At 48.2% G+C, this 22,507-nt stretch overlaps 1 protein-coding gene across 1 annotated transcript in view; it reads right to left on the minus strand.

Moving 5' to 3' along the window:
- LOC311320244 (ADAMTS-like protein 1) overlaps window positions 1–18,409 on the minus strand; it is a gene marked incomplete at its 5' end in the record, with an annotated part of 119,693 nt that extends 101,284 nt beyond the window's left edge. The window contains one exon of the mRNA XM_084451977.1: window positions 18,335–18,409. Coding sequence (XP_084308103.1) covers window positions 18,335–18,409 — 75 coding nt within the window. The remainder of the gene's footprint in view (window positions 1–18,334) is intronic.
- Between the last annotated feature and the right edge of the window lie 4,098 nt (window positions 18,410–22,507).

Below are 22,507 nucleotides of genomic sequence, written 5' to 3' on the forward strand. Positions count from 1 at the left end.
GTATAAAAATATGCTACATAAGTCTACTGCTCATCCTCCATGACAGCATTGAAAGGATCCTACTTTTAAGGTGGGTAAAAAAAAATCTAAAATACCTATTGTGCTCATCTTTGCTTATAGCGCGAGCTATATTTGTTTTTCGGGTCAATAATCTTTCCATGCTGGTTGTGAAGGACCACTGTCCTGGTGCTCAGACTCCAGCGTCTTCAGACTAACAAACCATCTGGCTTTCTTTCTTCATTTCTCTACAGGGTTATAATTTCATAAGAGTGGAACAGAGCACTGGTGGCATGACATCCTGCCACCGGGATCGAACTGTGCCAAGCAGTTGGAAGCCATCTTTCCTTGAGGTAAAATGTATACAAGTTAAAGTCTTCACGAGTACCGTTACAGACACAGATTGGCACTGAATCCAGGCCTATTATCAAGGGGGGGAACAGGACAGGATTGACCCCTTATCACTTATAATGTGAAAGAGGCACAACTCCCAGAACTCATTTTCTAAACGCCTTCAAGCACACTGTCGCCAAGAGACTGCCTTACAGGTGATGAAGGAGGTGATGGAAAAATGTTACACATCATGAAAGTGTCAATAAAGTTTCAATAAAACACACAACACTAAGGAATTCCTGACAGAGCCGACTGGCTGAAGAAAGCATCTTGCATTTCAATCTGATACAACTGAAATTGCCTCAGCCCCCCCTAGCCCTCCCCTCCTTCCCCTCTTCAAATGTCATCCAAGTACACTTTCAGAGTGCAGCTAGTCAGCGTAACCGAGATGGCTTCGCATTGTGTGGCATTGTGTTCTATGGGGAGGTGACATGACGGAGGAGATCTGGAGCCGTATCTTGAAACGGTAGCTCTGTGACTCTGGCCAAGGTTCCATCACCGCACAACAACAGGATCCATCCCAGAGTGCTCTGGGCTACAGTCAGCCAGGCCAAAGGACACAACCTCACAAGTTTAAATAACTTAAGACAGTCAGCCGTATTTTCAGTGATTTCAAATACTAAAATAGACGCTTTGTTTTCAAGAATATGACCAGGGAACTTACCAGATGTGCAGCTTAGTTACTGTATCATCACTGCATCTCTTTAGCAAACCACTTTGTTTTGAAGCTTAGTCTCGGTGCTTCAGAATGGGGGAATTGTGGTTACTGCCGCACTGCATGGCTCAAGGTATTGTGTGGGGGGAGCAAGAGAAGGAATACTCCTTCCTCCAACTCCAATCGAAGCCACATCCAGCAGCCTGGTGGTTAGCCAAAGTCAAATGCTCCTGAAGTTCACTACCGTGTAGGAGACGAGAGCCTGGGTAATTGAGATGCTATACTCAAACCCAAATCCAAACCTCGTTCAAATACAGAATGTGCAGACTGACACCAGCTCTTAATTTATGTTACGCCATTAAGCAAATACAGAAAACAACTCTCGCAAAAACTTGATAGGTGGCCTCAGGAGGGAAGCAACACATTCCAACCGATGTCACGCACACCCCTCCCAAACCGAGCTCCTCTCTCCTCCCTGTTAAACCTTACTTTTGAGATCAGGAAACCAAACTGGACCCCCTAAAAGGTTAACTTCATGTCCCTTAAAATGATGCCTCTTACAAGTTTTCAGGTAGTGAGTGCTCTGTTCGTTTTTAAGAGGGAGGGTGGACAGGAAGGAAGAAGGGACTTGTGGGTCAATGAAATGACAGAGGAGAGGCGCGGCTGCGGCCGCCAGTTGTGCCGGTGCCGGGGTCAAGCTGTTTGGCAGAGCAGCTCCTCAAATGGTGGTAGATGGTGGTGGTGTGTGTGTGGTTGGGGGGGCGGTGGGGGGGAGTTAGAATGGCTCTCCGTCAGTAGGCTGTATTGTGGGTGTAATGCTCAAGATGCACCTATTGTATTTATATTTTGCTACTCTTGCACTCTGCCGTTTGCACTAGATTATGCTCTTAGTCACTTGTTTTAAAAAGGAGATGCACTTGTGAGTTCTGGCAAGTAGTAGTACACTGACTGCCTACGTTAAATGCTATTATTTAAGTCGTTTTGGATAAAAGTGTCAGCTAAACGACTGTAATGTAATGATCATGATGGCAGTGGAAAGACTGAAGTATGGGGCTGGCATACTGTACTTCCATGCAAGTTAAAACAGGGAGAGAGGAAGAGAGAGGGAGAGAGAGGGAGAGAGAGGGAGGGAGAGGGAGAGAGAGGTAGAGAGAGGGAGAGAGAGGGAGAGAGAGGGATAGAGGGAGAGAGAGGGAGGGAGGGAGGGAGAGGGAGAGAGAGGGAGAGAGAGGGAGAGAGAGGGAGAGAGAGGGAGAGACAGAGAGAGAGAGAGAGAGGGAGAGAGCGAGAGAGAGGGAGAGAGAGGGAGGGAGGGAGAAGCAGAGGTGGTTCGGCCTTGTTGGGAATCCCAACTTCTCTCTGTTTGACTGGCATTCCCTCTTTGGGTACAGAGTGGTACGGTCAGCGTTCCCACCTCAAGGACATCTATACCAAGAGATGCAAGACCAAGGCCAACAGGATCCTGAGAGACCCCAGCCACCCAGGCAACGGACTGTTCTCTCTGCTACGGTCAGGGATAAGGTACCGCCCACACGGCGAGCGCGGAGACTCACGAAGAGCTTCTTCACCCAGGCCAACCAGCAGCTGAACGACTAGTGTATACAGTGTCACATCCAATGTACAGTGTCAGAATATCGAATATCACATATATGTATAATGCATACGACAGAGGACAGTATATCTCACCCCCGGGATTATTTACAGCACTATACCACCCCCCCACACACACACAGCATTATTAATATTTATAGCATGAACATAATCCATCTATGCCACAGTACCTTTATTGGTATAGCTTTGTGTAATTTGTGTATTGGTTATTATTTATAAACATTTAGAGCACATCACAGAGCCGGCAACAACATTTCACTGTCCATTGTACACTGTACCGTTTATATGTGACAAATCAAATCTGAATCTGAATCTTTAATTTGAATCACTGGGCGGTCTGGGGCGGACTCAAAGGAGCTGGCTTTTCGTGGATCTAATCATGGCTGACTTTCATGACGTCTAATCATGACGTTCAATGTGTGAGCATGTACCCAAGAAGAAGATGACCGTTGCCACTTAGCCACATGGATGGGGGTTAAATACCACAGGCCCCACACACACACACACTGGAGATGAGTCAACAGTAGATGAGGATGATACTGATAGACTGCAGATAGTAAATCGCCAGTTTGGGAACCTTTAAATGTCTAGCTGCGTACCTAGGACTGGGATGAGGAACTGATTAGTGCTGATACTAAGGGTGCTGGCTCTGGACACACACCACAGCTGGGAGAACAGGGGCTATTGTCCAGTGACTTAGTGGACATTCATAACAGACAGTCATCGCGCCAGCCAGGAGAGGGAACACTAGGACAGGGGTATGGGAAGTAGCTCCTAAGGTGTGTGTGTGTGTGTGCGCGTGTGTGTGTGTGTGCGTGTGTGTGTCGTTTATGGGCGGAAAGCATGTCAAGTTCAAAATCATTTCAAAGAAATTCCCAGGATTCACACAAACACATACTCTGGATACTGCTGTATGTGCACTGGCATGCACACACACACACACACACACACACACACACACACAAATATGAGGCTTTTGTCATGTATTGTCAGGGTGACATTTCCATATTCCTCTCTCATTCTTTGGTAAAGGAAATCATTTTGCCCTGTGTGGCACTACCAGCTGTGTGTGTGTGTGTGTGTGAAGGCCGCACCCCTTCCTCACACTTGCACAGAGGAAGAGGCATGTGGGGCACACACACACACACACACACACACACACACACACACACACACACACACACACACACACACACACACACACACTCTTTTTCTCTCTCCCTTCATCTCTCTCTCTTACACAAACACACACACACGGTAACACTTTATAATAAATGCGCACTATCAGGCATTCAAGCATTTTGCTTGACTAATAAATGCATGCCTTTATACAATCCAACTGGTTGCGCAATATCAGAAGCAGGCTTGAATTTTGGATTTAGGCCACTGGCACACGTTACTTAAATCAGGCATTTTAATCAGTAGCGCAGTGCATATCATCTTGATATCTTAATGTAACATATTAAAATTCATGAAACCAACGTCTGTATACTTGAGAGCTTCCCAGGTGCATGTGGGGAAAAAAGTACGAAAAAAAGTCAGAGGCCTACACTAAGGCCTACAAACCTACACTAAGACCTACAAACCTACACTAATGTCTACAAACCTACACTAAGGCCTACAAACCTACACTAAGACCTACAAACCTACACTAAGGCCTACAAACCTACACTAAGACCTACAAACATACACTAAGGCCTACAAACCTACACTAAGACCTACAAACATACACTAAGGCCTACAAACCTACACTTAGACCTACAAACCTACACTAAGGCCTACAAACCTACACTAAGCCCTACAAACCTACACTAAGACCTACAAACCTACACTAAGGCCTACAAACCTACACTAAGACCTACAAACCTACACTAAGACCTACAAACCTACACTAAGGCCTACAAACCTACACTAAGGCCTACAAACCTACACTAAGACCTACAAACCTACACTAAGGCCTACAAACCTACACTAAGGCCTACAAACCTACACTAATGTCTACAAACCTACACTAAGGCCTACAAACCTACACTAAGGCCTACAAACCTACACTAAGGCCTACAAACCTAAACTAATGTCTACAAACCTACACTAAGGCCTACAAACCTACACTAAGGCCTACAAACCTACACTAAGGCCTACAAACCTACACTAATGTCTACAAACCTACACTAAGGCCTACAAACCTACACTAAGACCTACAAACCTACACTAAGGCCTACAAACCTACACTAAGACCTACAAACCTACACTAAGGCCTACAAACCTACACTAAGACCTACAAACCTACACTAAGACCTACAAACCTACACCAAGGCCTACAAACCTACACTAAGACCTACAAACCTACACTAAGGCCTGCAAAACGTGTATTTACCCCTTCTAATGAATGTAATTTCAAAGATAATTGGTTGATAGCCTTGCTTCGCCAGACCAATTCGCACCTATTCTAAACCTATTCTAACAGTTAAACATTTTACATTAGCTTATTAATGAAGAATAAAACCTTTACAAATGTGTTAATAAATTGCTTACTAATGTGTAATAATGAATGAATAATGCTTTATAAATGATGAGTTAAGTATAAATGCTTTATAGTGTGCACTTATTATAAAGTGTTATATACACACACATACAAACACACACAGATCCGACACACGTTCGGCCTCTCAGAAAGCGGGCAACCTGTGAGCACCAGGAAGCGTGCGTGAGTGTGTGTGCGCTGAGTGAGGGTAGAGCCAGGAAGAGGGAGTGGTGTTGGGGGGCGGGGTGGAGGCGGCGGCTGGTTGGTTGGCTGGGGGCGGGGGGGGGGGGGGGTGGAAATGGTCCCGGAGGTCAGCGGCGTTGCGGGAGCCGGCGGGCGAGCGAGCGCGCGCACGCGGAGGTGGGGGGGGGGGTCATCGTCCTCCTACCGAGTCGTGCGGAGGAGGGGCTAAAAAAAACCCCGCTGAGCCCGGAGGAGATGAGAGCCGTTAAGGAGACTCTCGGGAGAGGGCGATGAACTCTGTTTGCACTTTTCTGCCGACGATGCATTTCCACGCTGTCACGCACAGCTTACCGAGTTATGCTGCACTCCCCTGTACACGAGGCGTCCTGAGAAAAAAAACACAAACACAGACGAGCGAACAGAAAAACACACAAGTTACACACACACACACTTTCCTAAACACGCAGAATGAATGTTTGCAGATGAGCTGCACGCACACAAACACACACACACAACACAGCACTGGCTGGAGCGACTGAAATGTGGCTTGTCGGTACCTGAACCTCCTAAGGTTGCATTCGTAGGCACACATGGCTACACACGGCCAAGACGGCGGGCCGTGTCGACAGCGAGGCCCCTCTTTGCGCGACGACACCCGCACAGCCCAGACCCGCATCCTCCTCCCGGCAGCACACCTGCGTGGGGCAGCAAACGATGTCCCCCCCCCCCCCCCCCCGCCACCCCCGCCACCACCAAGCTCCTCTGCACGCACCCCGCCGCCCAACAGCTGGCGTTACGACGTTGACCCCCCCCCCCCCCCGCACCCTGACATCATCCGTTTGATCGTGCGTTCCCGCGGCTGGAGGCGTCACGCCCTGCGAGACGCTCGGTTCACGTCAGCCGGGCTAGCGGTGAGCTCACCGAGGCACGCGGTGCAAGTGCGTCTCCGGGGCGACGGATCCTAAGATGTGCCAAGTTGAATTAGACCAGGAGGGCGAATGAATGGCAAAGACGCAACGCAAAATCTTGCCAGGCGGTGAACTTAACGAGCACGGCGAATCCACAAATCCAATGAACACAATCTGTGCAAAGGAATCTGCAGTATCGTCCATTAACCATTAAGTCTTCCTTTCTCTCCCTCTCCCTTCCTCTCTCTCTCCCTTCCTCTCTCTCTCTCCCTTCCTTCCTCCCTCCCCTCCTCCCTCTCTCTCTCTTTCCCCATCTCCCTCTCCCAAACTCAGGCAGTGTTGCACATACTTGCCGTGGATTCAATTCCCTGATCATGTAATGATTTGCTCCTAATGATGACTTTCCCAGGTGATGACTGAGCGGTCTTTAGCGCATTCCTGCTGCGCCCACCTGTCAGTCACGGCCAGCGTAACGATGCACAGGGAGGGGGGGGGGGGTTCATTATTCAACCCTCTGTCACCATCTCTCTCCCCTATCTCTCTCTCTCTCCCCTGTCTTGCTCCCCTATCTCTCTCTCCCCCACCCCCCCCCCACTCCCTCTCTATCTCTCTCCCCTATCTCTCTCTCTCCCCTCTCTCGCTCCCCTATCTCTCTCTCCCCCATCTCTTTCTTCCACTATCTCTCCCCCCATCTCTCTCCCTCTCTCTCTCGCTCCCCTATCTCTCCCCCACCCCAACCCCTCTCCCTATTTCTCTCTCCCCCACCCCAACCCCTATCTCTCTCTCTCTCCCCCATCTCTCTCTCCTCTATCTCTCCCCCCACATCTCTCCCCTATCTCTCCCCCCCCTCTCTCCCCACCCTCTCCAAACATGCCACTGTGTCAGTCAAAAATGCCCCTCTCCTCCGCTCCACTCCTCCATCTGTACTTGAATATGTCATCGCAAGTTCTCGTTCTCTCATCGTGTCAATCTCCCCCCTCCCTCCCCCCCCTCCCTCTATCCACTCAACTGGCGTGAGGAGGAATATCAGATTGCCTCTGTACCACAGATTAGGAGAGTGTAGAATGTTCTGGAATGCTGGCTGGGTTATCAGATGGGAGCCGCTCCCTATGGTTCAGGGCGGTATCAAGTGACAGGCTCTGTCAGAGTGTATTCATGTGCGTGTGTGCGCCCGTGTGCGTGCGTGTGTGTGTGTACATGTCAATGAAGGGAGGGGAGGAGGGACATGTCGGCACTCATTATTTCTCAGCCAGTGATTCATTCATTCCAGTTCAATAACCTGTTTACCTGCTGGGGTTCGACTAGCGACGGGAGTTTAAAATCCCTTCCAGGGTGGAGGCGGACGTATTATCAGAGCTTGGCTGAAGCAGAACATGACAGCTCACCCCGAGTCGCCGATATGTCACCATAGCGTGAATTTGTTCACCTCTTGATGAAGCACTGGCTGTTTAGACCAGCCCCCCGGTTCTCGCTCCGTGGACCCCGTCGTCGGCCCTGCTGATAGAGGAGACGTGTGGAAACGTTTTCACCTACAGCACCCTGTCTGGCCTGAAGATCACCCTGACCCTTGACCCTGTCTGGCCTGAAGATCACTCTGACCCTTGACCCTGTCTGGCCTGAAGATCACCCTCACCCTTCACCCTGTCTGGCCTGAAGATCACTCTGACCCTTGACCCTGTCTGGCCTGAAGATCACCCTGACCCTTGACCCTGTCTGGCCTGAAGATCACCCTCACCCTTCTGTCTGTCTGTGTCTCTCTCAACATAGGGCTCAGGTGACCTGCCTGTCTGGACTACTGCCCCAGGGACCAGGTTAGAACCCAGACCAGGTTAGAAGAACCTACACCAGGTTAGAACCCAGACCAGGGTAGTAGAACCCAGACCAGGCTAGAAGAACCTACACCAGATTAGAACCCAGTCCAGGTTAGAATAGATAGGAGAGGGAGGTGAGTGAGGGGAGGGAGATGGGGGAGAGTGAGAGGACAGGAGAGGAGAGATGAGGGAGGAGAGAAGAGGAGGGGTGATGACAGGCTTAGTCAGGCTGGAACCCATGGACAACAAGTTCAAACAGGCAATCTGTGCGAGTATGCGTGTTTTTGTGTGAGTGCTTGTGTGAAGTAGGTGTTGACAAACACAGGTTAATGGAGAGGTAATAGCATTTTCACGGGCCTAAGGTCACAGTGTGTATGTGTGTGTGTGTGTGTGTGTGTGTGTGTGTGTGTGTGTGTGTGTGTGTGTGTGTGTGTAAACGTGCATGTGCATATCTGTGTGTATGTGTGTGTGTGTGTGTGTATGTGTGTGTACGTACGTGCACGTGACCACAAATTAATAGCGGGGAGGACGCCAAGCGCCAGAGAAGATGATGTAATCATTTAGAGAAGTATGCTGGGACAGAATTCCAGCAGGGTTCTTACAGCTTAAGGCAAGTTTGATTTAATACTTTTTAAGACTTTTTTAATGCCACTCGGAATGAAATTTAAGACCAACTTCGCAATAACCAAAATTGGAGAAAAGACAATTAGGGGTTTAGGGACAATGATATTATTATCAAGGAATATGATTGTTTCTGAGCCAGGGAGTGTGCATGCTTGGGGTCTGTCTGTTAAATGATTGGCTGTTTGTGTCATTCGTAGCATGCTCCATTGACAAGGGATATGATAGGCTGTCTATGAGGCAGGAAGTGAGCATGCTTGGGATCTCTAACATCATAGATAATGCTCAGCTGTTAGCACAAAGCTAAAGCAGAAATACATTTGGTTTAACAGTCAATTTTTGTTCGCTAGCTAGCAGACAGCCTGGTCTGAGTATCCGGGCCACAAACAAAACCGGATGCAATATGATACAGTACCGGATGACAGTTTTGGACAGGCAGGCTCTAGACAGGATCTGAATCTGATAGTGAATGGATGATGCAAGGTTATGTTCCAACAAAGGTTCCCACTCCATGTTTATAGTCAAACTTTAGCATAGCTTTAGCAACTCTAACATTGGCTAGGCTAGCTAACGTTAGCTAGTACTAAATCTTTTGAATTATACCCTATCAGCATATCATGCAGCTATGAAATTATCTAAAACACAGCTAGCTAACAAGCACACCATACCTAGCTACTAGCCTAGTTGCTGGGACTGAAACTGAAAAAAGCAAAATGTAATGTTAGCTTGTGAGCTATAGAGCATAGTCTACAGGGGCGTTCAATAGTAGCTAGCTGCCTTGCTGGCTAGCTAGCTAGTTTTTTTTTTTTTAATTAGCTAATTTCTTAAGGCTTACTTTAGTCTATATATCTAGATAGCTCACTAGCTAATGTTACAGTAGCTAGCTGTGTTTTGCTTTGTTCCCAGTCCCAGCAGCTTGTACACCATTCCATACCTTGTAGGCTAATTTTTCTCTATGTTATCCTCAGACAATCCCTTCAGCAAAATTTCCAGTCATCTCGATCGTCCATGCACCAGTACTTTCCAATATAAATGTTTAGATTAGTGCACCTTGTGTCTGACTGTATTCAACTAGCTTGGCTATGTATTCAAACAAAAACCTATAGCTACCTTTGAGCCCCAACTAGCTTTAACGAAAACATTTACTTTGGGAGAGATGGCCAAGTAGACTAACATTAGGCCTAATACAGGGAGAATCTCGAACCTGCTTTTGATTTCGAAGTTTGAAGTCGAAAGCTCATTCAATTTTGAATTGAAATCGTGACACCCAAATCCTACTTCCCATGTGTTAGCATTTTTAAGACTTTTGAAAGATTGATTTAAGACATTTTAATACCAATTAAGGCCTTATTTTAAGATTAATGAATTCAATGCCTTTTAAGACTTTTTAAAGATCCGCGGGAACCCTGTCCAGGCCTGTTACATAAAAAAAAAACACCAAACAAAGACAAACGTTTCAGTTGAGAGCCCCTGACCCACAAACCGGTCATCCATGGCAGAGGACTGCCTGTCACACTTAGAGAGACACTTAGAGAGAACAAAAAATCCACTATTTAATATATAAAAAAGTCACAGAATTCATAATTCATAAAGTAAATTGAGCTTTGAACAATAAGAGTTGAACATGAGTCCTCAGAGTGAGATCACAGGGCCTTGGCTAGGCCTCAATGTGAAACAGTTACGCAGTTATGTCCCAGATTTGATGGTGAATTAACAACAGGAATTCACTCGAGATATTTCAAAAAAGATTTAACCACAGAACATATATAGCAGGTTGGATAAGCTGCAGTCGTATATCTATGTCAGGACATCTATGTAGTGAGTGGACTGTCACAGAAACAACACACACACACAATAACCGACCTACCCCCCCCCCCCCCCCCACACACACACACACACACTCACACACACTAACCAACCCCCCCCCCCTCCCACATACACACACAATAGCCGCCCTACCCACCCACACACACACACACACACACACACACACACACACAGGGGAGTGTAGTGCGTGTGTAAGTCCCAGTCTCTCTGTCTGGATGAGCAGTGACAGAGAGAGGGGGGGGGGGGGGGGGGGGGGCGGGGGCAGAGAGGCTCCATGGCCTGATAATCCCTTTGAGAATTCAAACCCTCATCTCCCAGGGTCCCACATCTAGCAGTCACGAGACCATGCAAGCACGCACGCACACACACACACACACACACACACACACACACACACACACGTACACAGTCACACATCCAGAACCGGGTGTAACCGCGTGAAACATGGAGTAGATGGTGAAACTCACTCCTCAAAAGAGTGCTGACAGTCCCTTCAAGAGGGACGTCCCTATTGGCGCAACTGTCAGCCAAGTGGGAGGCCCGGGTTCTGATCCCGCCCTGGGCATGGGAACAGATGGGTTACAGTGGTGCCGTGACCCGAATGTCCAGTGGTGCGGTGTGAGTTTGGAGGGGCGAGTGTAACCGAGTGAAACGTGAAGGCAGCTGGTGAAACTGACGGTCCCCTCTACTACTGGTGCAACTGTCAGCGCCTCCGCGTCCCAAGCGGGAGACCCCGGGTTCTGAGTTGTATTGCTCAGGGCCCGTTCTGAACTGTTCCAAAAAGATCAAATATGTATATATATATATATATATATATAAATATAGATAAATCGGTGTTGAGACATCCACATGGACAAAACCTGAAGCTCAAATATACACGGGCACTCGCTCACTCACTCACTCACACACACACACACACACTCCGCTCACTTGCATAGAAGGTAAAAGACTAAGCCTTTCTGCAGCGTGATGGTGGTGGGGTGTTTACAGAGAGCATATGTGGCTCGGGGAATCAGATGTGAAAACCACAGGAAGCATCATTATCCAGCAAACACTTCCACCAGCCAGGCAGAGATCCTTCAGGGAGGAGCAGCCTTCTCTCTCTCCCTTTCTCTCTCTCTCTCCCTCTACCCCTTTCTCCCTCCCTCTCTCCTTCTCTCTCCCCACTGCGAGCTTTCTCTCCTCTTTTTTCTCCCTCCCTCCCTCCTGTTCTCCTCTCTCTCTCTCCTTTATTTCCCAAATCTCAAGTGCCCCACCCACCATGAACTCTCACTCCATCAATATCTCTTATCTTTCCTTCCTTCCCGATAATCCTCCCTCGCTCTCGCTAACCCTCTCCTCCTCTCCCGTGATCTCTCTCTCTCTCTCTCTCTCTCTCCCTTCTTCTCTCCAGCACGGCCAGCCCACTTTCACCGCCGAGAAGCCACCTCTCTCCAGCAACACCCGACTCGTTAACACGCGCCAGCACGCACGCACACACACACACACACACACACATGGCCCTCCACACTCTCCTGCTCAGGTCAGGGCCGGGGCGGAGCCGAGTCCGAGCCGGGGGGATCTGTGGGCCGCCAGGCTGCCGACAGGCTTGAAGATCTCAAATCTGCCGGCCAGATGACGCTGCAACTGGAAGGGCCACCACAACTGAGGGCTGAACTCCCGTCCGGGAACACACACACAATAGGATAAAACAATAATTCTCAATCACGCTGACGGGGGGGAAGGGGAGAGCTCTGCAGAGTCGGGGGAGGGGGGCGGGGGGGTGCGAGATGTTTTCATCAAAGGAGCTGGATGCCAGCAGCTCGGCTTTCAAAACGCGCCACCCGCCCCCCGAGAAAGACCCAACGACAAATAAACCTTCTGGAGAGGGAAGGAGAAAGTCGGGGGGAATTAGAAAGTAGTGTGTGTGTGTGTGTGTGTGTATGGGGGGGGGGGGGGCAGCCACCTGCAGGAGCAGGACATTGTTTAGAGGGCCGCCAAGGTGAACCGGCCCCGGGGGCTGGGAAGCGGCGGCGGCCGTCATCGCTGCGGGGCCATCTGCTGGCCGTGTGTCGCCCCTGCCCCGGTCGAGGGGAGCAGCGTTTTTTTTTTTTGCCGTTTCTCCCCCCCGACTGCGTCAGACCGCGGGGGGATGATCGGAGGGGGATGCTAAAACAGCAGTGTCTCGCTATCGACTTACTTATTGTGTAACAAATCAGGGGCGGGGGGAGGGGTGTTGTTGAATCAGTTTCAATTCAGTCCATTCGGGAAGTGACATCTTCCAGAACGGCAACACCTGCAAAAACATTTGCGTTAATCAATCTTACGCAAAGAACAATTTCAAAACAGACCCCCGCAACCCGCCCGAATTTCTGTTATGGAGTTGTTATCTTGTTTCAAATTCAGAATTGAGTGAATTGAAGCTGAATTGACCAGCGGGGGGCCCCTGGTACGCCACGTCCCTGCCCTGACGCTTCTCCCTGGCCCCGTACCATGCTTTCTCTGGCGCGGCGCGGCCGGGTGCTCAGTCACGCCATGTTATTAGTGCTCAGCATCAAGTGATGGCATGGGAAACAGGGCTATAGAGTTCCACTGTACTAGGGAAGAGAGCGGGAGGTAGAGCCATCTCCGCTCTCTCCCTCTCTCTCTCTCTCTCCCCCTCCCTCCCTCCCGCTCACTCGGTCCAAGGTTGGAAGGGGAGGAATAATCAATTCCCCCCTTTTTTTTTATTTTATAAATACGTCCGGTTAATCAAATGTGTTAGCTAGCTCGGCATAGCGTTCTAATCACGTGTGAGGTGTGTGTGTGTGTGTGTCCGGTATGTTACTGGGATGAGGAGGGTCGATGGGAAATCAAAAGCGCTGCCCAGAGGTCGCGGGGTCGCAGAGACCGTCCGCCGGGCCAGGTCGCCCAATTACGCAGCGACTCGAAAGAGCGCAAGTGGACCATGAGAAAAGCATTCAAGCCTACCAAGGTCTATCTGGGCTCCTAGTTTTACTTCATGAACACAAAAGAATAAACCTGAGGGGGGGGGGGTATAATACAATACATCCCAGTGACCCCCCCACCCCCCCAACTATGCACCCCCTCGTTCCCCCCCAACCCCTCAGCACCCGCCCTACCTCTCCGCCCCCCCTCCCCAGATTAGGGTCAGATGGGAACAATACCATGGGGGCTTTAGCTGCGTAACTAGAGAGCCTTGTTAACACACTCCAAGAGCTGGAGCTCCTCAGCCCAGGCGGCCAGATGTTTTCTGAGGCGTGTTCTCTCTCTCCCTCTCTCTCTCTCTCTCTCTCCCTCTCTCTCTCTCCCTCTCTCTCTCTCTCTCCCTCTCTCTCTCTCTCTCTCTCTCAGACGGGACCCCATTCATTCTGCCCTGCACAACTTCCCAACTCCAACAACAAAGGGGCCTGTGAGCTAATTGGGCTGTTTTGAGGGGTCTTCTATGATCAGGCGGAGGACAGACCGCGCACGGGGGGGGGGGGCTGGGGGGGGTGCGATGGCGAGGAGCGCGGATCCTTCACAAGGCTTGAACCCCCACATACCTACGTAGGAATCGCAGTCCTGGCATCTGAGTGTATTGATGAAGCCAAGCAGAGAGGCACAGTGAGGTAGTTATTTGTTTCTTCATATCTGTCCAATCCAAGTATAAAAACAACAATACCCTAAATAATAATAATAATAATAACAGATAGAGATCGGGGTAAGATACAAACTAATTAAAAACAAGTTGGAAGGGAAACCTGGGTTTGTTTGGAGTTCAGAAATGCAGAACAAATCTTTTTCACCGAAGCGCAGGGCTTTATCGTTATTCCTTCTGTCAGACCAGCCCGGAGAGGAATTCAGAAACCATAGTACGTCACATTATAAAATATGCAATATTGACTATTAATAATTCCACATGAAATACATAACCACTGTTAAGAGGGGGGGGGGGCAACATTCCCAAAGGGTTCTGGTGAGGTAAACTGGACAAGAGCACGGAATAATTACACCAATACCGACCAATAGAAAAAGAACCTTCACCTTCCCTGCAATCCCGGCCTCCCAAGAGGCCAGTTTTGGTCGCCTGGTACGACCATCCCATTCTCGCGAGCTCACATTCTGTTTCACTAACGCAGAACGGTCTGGCCTTCGCCTCCTCCAGAGCGATTATAACAAAATCCAGACCATACCGGACCAATCAGGGACTGCGTTTTAACTGCTGTCCCGCCCCACAGTGGAAAGCAGCCCCTGATTGGTTGGTGTCCCTGCCGCTCACTAAACAAACATGGCGGCTCCCGAAGCAGCGAGTGGTAACGTTAACGTTAGAAGAATAAACGCCGCTATAAGTGCAGTTATTGCAGAAATAGACTTAACCACAACACTTACAGGGTGCTCAGTTCGATTTTTTTTCAGCCACTAGATGGGGCAGTGGTGCAGCGTATCAGATTTCTACAACGGAGAGTTTGGATACTTGATTCTGATTGGCTAGCAACCGTGGTAAAATGGTCTGTAACCCACGGCTGCGACCGCATAACAATTAGTATTAATGCGCCGTCAATCTCAGGCCATTGATAAGATCAAGCGGTAGGCTATGCTTTGCGTAGCAACCACTCGCAGCAACCTCGCCTTTTTCGTATCCTATTACAAAAACGCACTCATCAGTCCGACTCCAACACTTCCACACCCCTACCAGCAAAAACGAGTGCTCTGGAGAATTGTTTTAATAACTGCACCTTTGCTGTAAATATTCAAATAAACGTGAACCACCCGAATTATGCCTTATGGCTTATGTGAACAAGGCCAACCCAAATAGGCGAGATAGACGATATTGCCTGGCAACCATTTAATTCAGAACTATAGCCTATCGTGGAAGATTTTATAAATACGCGCTATCGCGTCGGGCCTAACAACGCCCCGTAGCTGTGGTAAAATCCTGTGTAACCCACTGCCTCTTGTTGTCAATTGCTTAAATAAACAAGTAGGCGGTTTCACTCCATACGGTGCTGTTCAGGGGGTGGGGCTCAGCGCCGGGCCGGCTTCGCTCATAATAAAAATTAATTATGCATTTGCTCCACAAGCACTACACCGTTGGATATATTTTCTGTACAGATAGTTATGACTCCCCTTGACCTATTTATTGCATATATTGGATTTTTTTTTTTTTTTTTTTTACAAAAAGTGCAGTAAATTGAACAGAGCACCTTTAAACAAGAACAAGAGTATGCACTAGCGGAGTTTCTCCGTGGAAAAGACGTTTTTGCCATTCTTCCAACTGGATTTGGCAAAGGTTTGCTGAACGCTCATTGGCTGAAGGTGTTTGTCTGTCAAGGCAAGTACCCCCACCCACATCGGCCAGACCGATATTGCGGAGCAAAGCTGTGAGCTCGCTAGATCGGGATGGTGATACCAGGCTACATTTTTGGTGCCAGGAGAGCTGTTATCCATGCCTTGTTGATCGTGGTGCGTTGAAAAGGTGCTCAGATGCCGTTCGAACAGCCTGACACACACACACACACACACACATACACACACATACACACACACACACACACACACACACACACACACACAGGGGCACACAGACAGACCCAATCGGTTCCTGTTCGGGGGGACAGAAGGGGCTGGTTTGGTGGTCTGCGGCACCATCCATGGGAGTGGAGTGGGAACGACAAGACCCCCTCCAGAAGTCAGTCAAAGTAGCATCATTATGTCATCCATGAAAAGAGGTCTATTCATTTCCTGTGAACCATTGAGTGCTGGAGCTACAGGCTGCATCACCACCATCACCATCCTGTGCACTCGTACCCACACACTCTCATTTCATTTTAACTCGTAAGGCACTAAGGTTTTCCTCATTAACAGTGATGGTGAGTTTACATAAAAACAAAGATACAGAAATCAAGAAATACCTTCAATAAACAAAAATCTGAATAAACAACATAGGTCTACAGCTACAAGTTGACACACAGTGGTCAGAAATCAGACTTTTAAAATGAGCAAATGATGGAAGAACCTCCAACTTCAGAGTAAGTTGAAGGACATTCCATGTGTTTGGAGCATCAAAGGAAAAAGGCGTTTTTCCAAGTTCAGTGCATGCTTGAGGGACCCTAAAAACAAGCCAGTCATTGGATCGAGTCCCGTAGGTTCCAGGATTTCTAACAAAGAAGTGATGTAAGAAAGTAGCTTACCAATAAGAGCCTTAAAAATAAACAAATACCCAATGATAGTTGCGCCTTTCAGCAAGAGAAGGCCAACCTACCTTATACAGGACAGATTGGTGAGTATCATATCAGCAATAAATCTGAGGGCAGTGTGATAGACTGAGTCCAGTTGTTTAAGAGTTGAGGCAGCAGCATGTCTATAAATTATATCACCATAGGCCAAAACTGATAAGAAAAATGCTTCAACAATCCCACTAATCAAAGGAAAGCTGTTTCTGTACAGGAAGCCAGTTTCCTGTCGCAGCTTAGAGGCTAGGCTATCCAAATGAAACTTAAATGAAAATGTTTCATCGAGCCACAGGCCAAGATATTTATTTACACAAACATTTATTTATATATTCACACACACACTGAGTTTGTGAACCAAGGGCCAAAAACATTTTCAGACAGATAAGCCTCAGGGTGGAAGGAAGAGAGAAGAGAGAGAGAGGAGAGAGAAGATAGGAAAAAGAGAGAGAAGAGAGAGGAGAGAGAGAAGAGAGAGAGGGGAGAAGAATGAGTGAAGAGAGGGAGATGGAGAGAGAGAGGATGAGAGGATGAGAGGGAGGGAGAGAGAGGGAGAGAGAGAGCGGGAGGGACAGAGAGAGAGGGAGGGAGGGAGAGAGATTGAACTATTAATATGGTTGTGTTTTTGAGGGACTGTGTGCACACATGTGTGATAATGATGATGAGGATGATGATGATGATGATGATGATGACATTCTCAGAGCTGAAGAACTAATCAAAGTAAGTACAGTCATTCAGCAGACCCTTTAATCCACAGCAACTCTCAGCAAACACATTCAGCTTTTGTGGTCCGCACGGGAATCAAACCCACAATCTTGAGAGTGCCAGGAGCCTGCTTCAAACATCGGAGCCATCTTGAGTCACTTATGATTACAATTACAATACACTTACTGCTTGCAATTCTCAAAAACTGGCTTCCAAACCTCCTGGAGCATCTCTCTCTCTCGCTGACAATCTGTTGATTAGAGATTTATGATGTCGCTGAGTCAAAATACTTAGCTGGACTCGCAGTGAGCAGGCAGGGGTCAGTCAGTTAGGGTGTCACACCTCTGAATGTCAATAGCACCTGTCACAATTGCTCCATGTAGTGATCGTCCTTCGTGAACTTTTTCCAGTGTAAAAAATACGACTTAAAGGCTTAATGACAGCTTTACAATGTTCACTAGTCCCCAAGACAAGCCCTAAGACATCAGTGCTACAACAATTCAGTAGCACTTCCAGACTTCACCTATACTAAAGTCCTCTCCTCCACCACCCTGCCCTTGTCTAAGCAAATTATATTGTTTTGGGAGCTGCCAGTTTTGAATGTGTTGGGAGTAATTGGGGAACGCATTTAGCCTACGCCATGTCGACCTGCGTGATCAGCGCAATTATTACATATTCATTATACATTCACAAATAAGAACACAACCGATAAAAACACGTTTCATCCAATAGGTTTTCTGTCATAGCTCAAAACCTTTGGTTTGTTTATATTAAACATGGCATTGGTGCAAAACAAACAAGTTACGAAGATTGTAATTGGCATTGATAGGCTATATTGTCCTCCTTTGGTGAAAGTCGATAGAGGCTATAAGGAGCACATTAACACAAGATGACATATACATTCTTACCTTCAGAGACCAAACCAGGTAGAGGAGCGCTGCTGTCCAGAACATGTTCCCTATCATCATCTGTCCAGTTGTCATGTCACCGGCTGGGTCCCGTGCAAGAAGAAGCACTGATGCGAGAGGTGCTGGTCAGTTGTGACACAAGCTTCAACGAAATCAGCTATTCTCTCTCTTCACTCTCTTCAGCTCCCCTTATCCGAAACTCTTAGAAAAAACATTTCTTGGGACAACATGACACTTCATAGCCGCTTCCAGAATTTTGTGCCCGGCAAACACGTTGTTGCTAAATTTATGTTTGCATACCAGCCGTGCGTCAGTGAGGGGCTCTCTCGCGCTCCCACCTTGCATTCTTAAAGCAACAGCCTCCGGCGCGCGCAACGCGCCAAAAAGAACTGACATCTAATAATATAGGTTTCCTGCAATCTGGCTCCACGTGCAAAATAGATAAACGATCAACCCAACATATAAGTAGGCTACCTAGGTGTTTTTTGCTATAGAATGCCGCATGCCTATTGTTTGTTTGGCTTTCAGCGGTGTAAAAACGTCATGCTCTAATGACATATGGAGATACAAGTATCTTGCCCCATGATGTTAACGCAGTAGGCTATCCCCTTTGCCTCAGGGCGACACATTCTCAACTAATCCACAGCAATCCTCCCTATCAGTCTAGTTGTGTGTTTTGGCAGCCTCTGTCAAACTTTAGGCGAGACTTCTTACCTGCATTTGTGTAGACCTGCGCACACGAACATCGCTCGATTATTCCTACTTCACATTCCATCCACATTCACACTGCCTCACTTTTGATTACTTTTAAAAATATCTGTTTCTACTTTCTAGGCTACCTCATAGGCTATGTCAGTCAACTCGACATCAAAAGACACGATGGCATGAAATTAGAGCAAACACGACCCTTTGAAACATACAGTACAGTTACAGCAGGGTATTCCCCGTGTCATCGGTGAAGCAGTCCAGAGCCACCTAATAATAATGTTCCCTGAAATGTCATCCCTAGGCTAGTCTATTCGACGAAACCTCAAAGGGTAAGATGCACTTTTGAGAGCGACACAATAGCACAGGTATGTGCGGTATGAGCTACCAGATTGCTGCCTGACACGCAGGGCTTGAATTCACCTTAATCTCTATTAACGCGTCAAGAGCATGAATGTCAACGGGTTTTCTGTTCTTTAGGCCCAGAGCAACATAATCTTTACCTGAGGAGGGGAAAAATTGATTGCTTCCTTTCTGCCTCTGGGACTGAATCAAAGGTCTTAATAACTCTTTTAAGCGGCATCTCTGCTCACGCCACTCATGAAAAGTCCTGTGTTCTTGGGAAAGAATTCGAGAGCCCAATGGTGTTGAACTTTGACCTACAGGCAAGGCAGCACCCATTGATCACAACAAGAGCCCACTGGCAAGGTAGCCTACTCTGTATGCTCTGGGTTAAAAGCTAACATTCACGGTGGCTGGTGGTGCGTAGCCGCGGGTTGCGTCGTCTTCACGTCGCAAGCGGTGTTCCTGTCACTGACGGACATCAGCAGAGTTGTAGCTCTTGCCCAGAGGGTATTTTTAGGAACTTGCGAGCTTAAATAGAATCTGTCTGATAACGTTTGCTAAACAGATCTCACCAGAGCTTTTCTGTGTGGGAAAACAAATAAAAGAGTTTGAGAGCGAGAGCAGATGACACAATCCTTTGGCCAAGATTAAGTGCTTTTTGGAAAATGTGATGATAGGTTGGATTTTTTTTAAAGTCAGTTTTACACTTTCAGTGCTTTGGAAGCTCCTCATACGCATGCGCATGTGCTGAGTAGGCCTACAGTAGCCTACTATAGCCTATGTGTGTGTGTTTATGAGAGAGAGCGAGAGAGAGAGAGAGAGAGAGAAGGGTAACTGGAGTTTATGCACACTCGTGGGCAAATACTTTTTTTTCCAGACAAAACAATCCAACATTCTTACGAACCAGCAGGCTATGCTAAAGCTTTATGCCACCTTATAAATTCCAAACCTTCGGCATGTACCTTTTGTGGCTTCTGGTATCTTTACTGCATGCTGGAATTGGCATCTGTACATGTTGTATGTCTGTGTGTGGTATAGGTGTGGATTGGTGTATAGTACTGTGTGTGTGTGTGTGTGTGTGTGTGTGTGTGTGTGTGTGTGTGTGTGTGTGTGTGTGTGTGTGAGAGAGAGAGAGAGAGATTGAGGGACCAGGGGAAATGGAAGCCCCTGCATCGATGCCGGCCTGCGGTGTCCCAAGAATGTTGAGCTTGGCGAGGGGACGGTAACCTGTCCTTCGGTCTGTCAGCGCAGATCGTTGGCAGACGGCTTCGCTGACCCCAGTCCCTGCCATCTGCCATCTCAGCCCCCCACCCCCACTACACCCCACCCATCAATCCCCTGGTCTCAAACACAGAGAGCATCACCGCTACTGTGTACTCTCAGCGTGATCTCCCCAGCGTGGATCCTGTGTCCCGTCCCCGACAGAGGTGCCACGTGCGCCTTGCAGCACAGCACGAAAACAACCCGGGCTGAGTTTCCCAGAGGCATTGCAGCGCTACGTTCATCATAAGCTATGGCGTTCATCATAGCGCTACGATGCCTCTGGGAAACTCAGCCCCCGACTCCTGAAGTGTTTGTGTGTTGTTGGCCTGCAAGTGCCAAGCGATGGAGGACCTGTGGCATCGCAGTAGACGTGTAAATAACATTGCTCTAGCAGATTTCAAGAGAAAACGCATATAGACAAGAGTGGTGTCAGAGGTCAAACCCACTGTCGCCATCCTTGACTGTTAATTGTCTGGCAGTGACCTGGCATGGGGATAGAGAGATCATATCATCTCAATACAACAATTCTATATCACATGACATGGCCTATACGTTTATATCGGCGAAGGTTAAGCCTGATAGGTTCTAGAACATTGACATTCCTCCAAAATAATCCATTATCTCCTTCTCTCTCTCTCTCTCTCTCTCTCTCTCTCTCACTCTCTGTAAAGCCAGTTTAGTCTCTCTCCCAAATATGCTTGTGTGTTTGGTTTAAACCCGTCCCTGCAAAGTATCCATTTTTGACACGTTAGACGTCCCGAACACGCTATCAAGGGAGACCAGGAAGCAAAACCCCGCTAGCAGCAGGGACGCAGCGGGCCTATTGTTAGAGTGAGGCCCTGCCAGAGAGGCTGGCGGTGGACACGGCAGCAGTAGTCGGGGGGGGAGCAGCAAACATCCCTGCGGATCGGTTTCATGGACAAGGATAGGTCAGTAAGCTCCCCGGTGAGGGGAAGTAGAGCAGAAAAGAACAGTACCCCTCTTCCAGCTCCGCTCTCCTCCTCCTCCTCTCTCTCTCTCGTCTTCTCATTTTCTGTGCTGGGAGCCAGAGATGGATTCACTGCTCGATTTGGACACTTCACCCCACCGTACCCCCCCCCCCCCCCCCCCCCGCCCCAGCCCCAACCCCTCACTCATCTGGTCAGCCTCCTGATCCGGTCCCCCTACTCAGCTCGAAGACTTTCCAACTGCAACTGGCCTCATAAACAAGGCATGTGACCCGCACTGACCAGTGTCTGGTTTGCACATTTTGGTAGATTGTATTGTACATTGTACTGTATCACTCACTGTTATTGTATTTTGCACTGTTCTGCCTTTTTCTTGCACTCGGTTGGTTATTATGATTTGTTGTCATGGACCGACCGGCACACCGAGGCAAGTTCCTTGTAGGTGCAAGTCAACTATAAAAATCTGAATCTGAACATGTTCCTGATTTTGCCTGGTGCCCAAGCAGACGACTCGCTGAGTCATCTGTAGCACGATATGTTATGTAAGTGCTACTATTGGTCGTGTCCGGGCTATACCCAGTGCCTACGACTGATATGTGGTTGTGTGTACGACGATATTGATCAAAGTTGGACGCTTTGCACTGTCGTCGGTCCGCAACATTGCCAAAGACACAGTAAAGATTTGAAGAAATTACAAATGTTCATTGTCAGTTTCCCTCTGCTCCCGGGGATCAGAGCAATGTGGGGGATTCTAGCACAAGAACTTTTGCTAGGCCACCAACAACCAACAAAGACCACCTAGACAGCCTCCTCACTACACTCCCCCTTCTGTGTCTGTGTGCGCGTGTGTTTGAGAGAGAGAGAGAGAGAGAGAGAGAGAGAGAGAGAGAGAGAGAGCGTGGCCTTGTGATGG

Source organism: Borostomias antarcticus (genome assembly GCF_949987555.1).
Source record: "Borostomias antarcticus genome assembly, chromosome: 17".
Taxonomy (NCBI): domain Eukaryota; kingdom Metazoa; phylum Chordata; class Actinopteri; order Stomiiformes; family Stomiidae; genus Borostomias; species Borostomias antarcticus.